This window comes from Podarcis muralis, chromosome 8, assembly GCF_964188315.1.
Source record: "Podarcis muralis chromosome 8, rPodMur119.hap1.1, whole genome shotgun sequence".
Taxonomy (NCBI): domain Eukaryota; kingdom Metazoa; phylum Chordata; class Lepidosauria; order Squamata; family Lacertidae; genus Podarcis; species Podarcis muralis.
In genome coordinates this window covers 14,438,923-14,445,399 of record NC_135662.1, presented here as the reverse complement: position 1 = coordinate 14,445,399, position 6,477 = coordinate 14,438,923, and the positions used below count along the sequence as shown (strand labels likewise).

The 6,477-nt window shown below is 43.4% G+C and overlaps 1 protein-coding gene across 1 annotated transcript in view; it reads right to left on the bottom strand.

The window, feature by feature from the left end:
• Positions 1–405: 405 nt before the first annotated feature.
• Positions 406–6,477, bottom strand: part of FBXO32 (F-box protein 32) — a 38,989-nt gene continuing 32,917 nt past the window's right edge. Inside the window, exon 9 of the mRNA XM_028736202.2 lies at positions 406–6,448. Within this exon, the coding sequence (XP_028592035.1) occupies positions 6,359–6,448 (90 nt within the window). The 3' untranslated portion in view covers positions 406–6,358. The remainder of the gene's footprint in view (positions 6,449–6,477) is intronic.

The following is a 6,477-nucleotide window of genomic DNA, read 5'->3' as shown; positions in this document are numbered from 1 at the left end:
TCTATGGAAGCCGCCCAGAGTGGCTGGGGAAACCCAGCCAGATGGGCGGAGTACAAATAAATTATTATTATTATTATTATTATTATTATTATTATTATTATTATTATTAACTGTAAAATGTTTGGACTGTTATGTAAGAACATGAGAAGACCCTTGGCGGATCATGTCAAAGGCCTATCTAGTCCAGCATCCTGTTCTCACAGTGGCCAACCAGATTCCCATGGCTATTGTGATTGGGGAAGAATGACTTAAATAAAATTAGGAAGAATGGAGACGCACAATGCATTTAAGTTGTCCTCATAGCTGGGTGAGCATGGGAGGGGGGAGAACAGAGAGAGATAAAAGGGACTGAAGCAAAAGGGCAAGTTTGAGTCAAACAAAGACAGGGGGAAAATACAACATTCATAATTTCTGAACATTTTATTTATAATTCAGTGTCAAAAAAGTTTACAAAAAAATCTTTTTACATCGCTGCTTGTTCCAAACAGTTGTAAAAATCAAAAACGGCTGAACATGCAAGAAAAGAATGTGCAACATTTATATGAAAAGATTTTCAAGCACCCCATTATACACAAAAAGGGTTTCAATTACACAACAAGGTATGCTTTTCAACCTCTGAACCACCCTATTGAGCTACATCAAAGTAAACCTCCTTTAAACAAGTAAAGTTTCCACTTTTAGACAAATATAGGCAGCTATATATTATTAATGGCAATGGAGTTCTTAAAAAAAACTTGATTTTCTTTTTTTTTTAAAAAAGAAAATAATTCATTCTTGAGCTGGCCTATTGGCATGATGTAGAGTGAAATATAACTTTTTTCCTGTCAAGACAGTACGTGAGAGGGAAAAGGGCAGAAGGAGCCGGAGGGCCAAACGGATGCCTCTCCCTTTTCCCCAGTTTCCAAACAATGCACGATTCTGAATGAATGGAACGATTCTCATTTCTATAAGGCAATGACGGAGAGCTTTTACGAGCCCTGCTTTACAGAGGCTGCAGCTGAACTCCGCTGATGCATGGGCAACCTGTCGTCCTTCAGGAGATTTTGGATCATCCATGACATGCTGAAAGTCAACAGGTTCCTCATCTCTGGTGTACGGCCACAAGTCCCAGCCAAAGTACTCTGGAGAAGATCTGATGGTAACCAACAGGGTCATTCTGGAGTAAAGGGTTCTGAGGGCTTTCTTCAAACTGGTACATGCTACTAATCCCAAACACCCAAAAGCAGAGATCCATTGAACATGAGGATGGAGGCCCCTGGATGTAGGAATGCTACAAGGGTCTTATGGCTGTATCTTCAGGTTGCTGTCCTCCATCCATTCAGGGATGGAGAAATCTATCCATTTTGGTTCTCCCAAGTTTTCTTTCTTTTCTAAAAAAACCTCAGATTCAGTTCTCCGCCCTTCCACAACATTTTGCAATTCTTTTTTTAAGAAAAAACCTCATGAAAACGCACCAGCATTTCCATGCTAATTTCTCCTAATAGATGCATACCCCCCCCCCCAAAAATTTCAATTTCCTCTTACAGAATGTATTTTCGCACACATCACTTGGCCGGAGAATCTCACTGCAAAATTTCGGAAAGGTGCAAATTTCAAAAGATGGCTTTGTTCCGGTTCACGTATTGCTTCAAGATATGGGGCAAATTTGCCTTTAAATGCTAACTGGATCGAATTGCTCCCCAATTCCTGGCTGTGGTTAAAGGGGGGGGGGAGAAATGCCTGGAAAATATGTCTGGAACAGGGAGATAATTCTTTTGGGAGCGATTTGTGGAAGTGTACTGAGATTGTCATTCTATTTGCTGGATGTTCTACAGAAGGGAAGCCTATGGTTTTATCCTCTCAAAGAGAACAAACCCTATCCATTGATTCCAATAAGAAGAAAAGCCAGTTAAGGGCCAGTGAAAACTCCTCACTGTCCCAAGGTCATGTCAGGAAAATGACCCATGGCACCCCTCCTCTAATTCGCCTCTGCCTTTTCGTCCTCTTCACCATCGGAGCTCCAATTTGGGGGGAGGGGAAGCAATAGCACAGGCATAGGCAAACTCGGCCCTCCAGATGTTCTGAGACTACAACTCCCATCATCCCTGACCACTGGTCCTGTTAGCTAGGGATGATGGGAGTTGTAGTCCCAAAACATATGGAGGGCCGAGTTTGCCTATGCCTGCAATAGCACCAGTTCTTTCCAAGGCGGCTGAGAGGAACCCCCTCTATTGAGAGATGATTTCCCTCTCTGCCCATAGAATACGCGATCCGCCATATTGTATGGCCCTTGGGACACACTGAGGAACCATAGGATTGTGCACCCAAGTTCGTTAACCCTGAAATCAATGGGCCTTAAGTTCATCAGGATCAAGCCCATTGCCTTCACATCACATTTTGCAGCAGTACTCCTCCAAGTGCACATTCCCAGAGTTAAGACGTTATAGATAGAGATTGTTCAATGGGTGAAACTCTAGCAATTGTATGTTCGTTGGACATAAAACCTGTAGAAAAGACATAAGACTCGGTTCTGACGATGGAATGAGAAGGGTGCATTTTCCAGACACATCAGCATCTGAAAGCTAAAGGAGCTCTTTGTCACTTCCAGTTGGAAAACGTCTTTATGACTGCAGTTACATTTAAAAAAAGGGTTCAAAAAACAACCTGGTCGGTATTTTGCCTCACGTATGTCATAGGCAGAACTCCAGAATGCTTAACAATTTTTCTAAAATAGGGGTGGAGGGGGAAAGAGCTAATCTCATCTGCAAAAATTAAAAGGGAGCGTGACTTTAAGTCCTAAAGGCATCACATTGACAGCAACTCATTGTTTTCGCCAGCGAGTCAGCTAGCAAGAGGAGTGGTTTCAATTAAAAAGATGGGTTTATGGCAAGATGCAAGAAGGGTCATTAAAATGAGCCTTGCGACAGGTTGCACGGAAATCTGTGCCAACATCTCCCCCTTCGCCCGCCCGTACAACAAGTGGATGGTTTCAAGCCCAGGAACATCTCGTCAGTTTTACGAGAGACTTAACTGCACTTGGAAGGATCCTGGTTTGTTTCAGCTTAAGCCATCCAGGGTCAGATAAATCTGGAGGCAAAGTTAGTTAACTGTTGGGATGTACTCAAGGAGGAGTTTGGTGTCTGAAGTTGTACAGTACTACATATCCACAGGTATCCATCCTACAGGTGCCCCAGCATCTGATTTTATGTCATACAAAGAGTCCATACTTGCCAACCAAACTCCCAAAATGACCTGAGGTGCCATTGAGGGTTTTTGGTCACCTGCATGCATGTTTTTCGACACATGAAAAGAGATTCTGATTCATCCAATAGCTAAACAATAATATATACAAGGTGCGTACAAAACTCCCCCAAACAACAGGTGGAATAAGTGCTCTAGTAAAAATAAAACATTTCGTAAAAATAAAAAAAAAGTCCTATCCTAATATAAACCAGGGGAATTTGTTTGCCAGAGGCTAGTTTGGATGTAGGAAATGCTCGATAGGTCCAGAAATGTTACCCTACCATTTTTATTTGAATGGGCTTCATAATAAAAACAGATCGGCACACAGATGTAAGCAATCCCTTTAGTGGTCGCTGGCGCCCATTGGTACTGGTAAGGCAGAAGGCAGGGAGGCTAACAGTAGGTGGCGCCAGAGCCCAAGACAGGCACAGCCAACTCATTCTAGGTTTGCCCCCATGCTTCCCAATAGAAGGTTCTATCATGCCAATGCTGAGACCATGGAGGAGGAAGCCAATAGCCAGTGGATGCAAGTAAGAAAGGAGTTGGCATTGGCTGAGGGAAGACAGGATGTTGGTGGGACAACATCCCATTCAATCTAAGGGACCACTGAATCTTCTCCCTCTTTCATTCATGCATCGTCTAAACACCAAAAGCCACTTTCTGCTTCTACTCTCCTAAACTATATAGGCTGCTAAATTCATTTCCTGAAAGACCCAACCACATGGCCAACATATCAGTTCCATAACAACTTACACCAACTCCTCGCGTCAACCACCACCAACGCCTCTGCTCTCAGTTCCCTGTTCCAACCTCACTTCATTTCCGCAACTTCCTGGCTCCAGCAATGCCCCTCAACAACCCTTAGCGTAGTTAAAAACCTGTGCTTCTATATTAAATCTTAGCCCCCCCCCAAAGGTATTTTATGCACGTACCCTGCTGTCAGACTGTACCTTTGTTTTGGTTTACTGCTTTGAATAATACCAATAAAATGATCATGATTATTTGAAATCTTTTACATCCCTGTGCGAGGAATTTATCCTATGTTTCAGCACCAAACCCGATACAGTATATAGGAGAAGCAGCTCCAAAGGAGAAACGTTTTCACACGACACGGGGCAACTTTCATCCTGTTGGTTCTTTGGATAATGTAGCTTGTTTGAGCGCAGCTGTACCCTTTATTAAACCATGTGTTGTACCAACATAGGCTAAGCACAGATACATGTGCCTATGGGGGTTTAGACATTCTTAATGCAGACACCTGCCTGTGGTCTTATTCAAGCAAAAGGTAATAGCTCTTCTACAGTTCTCTAGGCCACACACTTCTCAGAATCCAACATCAACACTTATTAGGGGGACAGAGGCGAGTCCTCCACCTTTGGTGGAGTTTTAGTGTTTCCCCTGCAATTAATTTAATACTGGGCCGGTTCTGCAAGGAAGGAGAAGGGCAGTGATAGGGGCATCCACTTTGCAAACAGAAAGCCTCAGGTTTAATCCCATCCCAGCGGGTTCTACAGTTTGAGAGCAGGTGATGTGGAAGTTGCAAAATTATTCTGGGGGTGTGTGGGAAGGAGGAGGTGGGTTCATGTCACAGGCACCAGCCAAAGAGTGGATCTTCCACATTCAAGCTCCACAGAGCTTAAAGCCTACATAGCAGAATGTATTGCACATTAGAGCTTTCCCAAGAACAGACAAGCCACATCTCTTTGCAAAAAGCAATGCTGGCTACACCACTTTCACAGCACAATGTATTTGTACGTACGCAAAGTCAACCAGTGCTGAAGGCGACATTGCTGCTCCTTCGCTCCTCCCTGGTCATTCTGCTGCTCCATCATGCTGAGAGCTAAGCCATGGCTTGCTTGCGCATGTTGCTTGAACCCGGGCTTGTGGTATAGCTCTTCCACACAACCCGTAAGCTGTAAACCACAGGGCAGACCTTAGGGTACAGCTTGTGGTTAGTCTGGACCATCCATAGGCAAACTCAGCGCTCCAGATGTTTTGGGACTACAACTCCCATCATCCCTGACCACTGGTCCTGTTAGCTAGGGATGACGGGAATTGTAGTCCCAAAACATCTGGAGGGTCGAGTTTGCCTATGCCTGGTCTGGACAGAGCTTAGCCATAAGACTAGGTCTGGAAGACATGCTAATCCAAACTATGGTTTAGTTCAGCACAGCAGCTGAACAACTCCAGAGGAGCAATGCAGCTGCGATCTCCGCTCCCATGCCCATGCCTTCATGCTAAGCCAGCTTGGGCTCAGTGTGACATCTGAACTTGGGCAATGTATTGGAGAGAGATTGAGAGCAACAGCAGGCCTCCAGAAAATACACAGAGCTGATGTAATGTGGCACACCAACCAGAATATCCATCATTAGCTCTTCTTCGTGTTTGTTGTTTTACCAGCAATCACAACAGGCCCACTGTTCTGCTGGAGCCTTTCCTAATTTCTGAGAACCAGGCTTTTCGAACAAAAGAGCAAGCAGACTCTTAAGTAGTAACAAAAAAGGGGTTAAGTCTACTTTTGCCATCAACTTCCCCCCTTTAAATCTCTACAAAGTACAAACACTTCACATTGCATATCGGGTTGGCTGCAAAGCTTTTCAGAGGTAGAAAACGGTGCGGTGTGTACATTTTACATTGATTTTCATTTCATCTTAAAGGATAAAGGGCTATGCCCTTGTAAGCTACCGATTCTAAAAATGTCTTCGGTATAAATATCTATTGTAAACAAAACCCAGAGTGGGAAGTAGTTGAACAGCTTTAGCCTAATCATGGTGTTTTAATTTCTCTAGGCTTTGAAACCAAAGAGACATTTCAAACGGATGCAAAAAAACAAACAAAACAAATTTGAATTTCCTAAGCAGAATAAGGATTCCCCAGTTGCTTGCACTCAGATTCTTACAAAGCATCATATATTTACAGTGTTTACACATTTATCAGTTCAGTTGGAAGGCCATATTCTCAAAAAGAGTTCAATGCCACTGAATAATGACTCCCTTCGCCTCCTAAAATCCTCTTGTCCTCTTGACTCAGGAACTCCAAAGCCGTAATATTTACACACAATATACAGGTTGTTCGGCAGTATAAAGTGTCCCATCAGAATAGCAAAATATTTACACAGTGAAAATTACTTGGGGATTCAAAATCTGAACAAGTTGATGAAGTCCTGGGGTGAAAGAGAAGTCAAGCAGCCCTCTGGGTTGTTAGCTGTGCATGGATGATCGGTGCCCTGAAAAGGAAGAAAATCTGGATGTATAG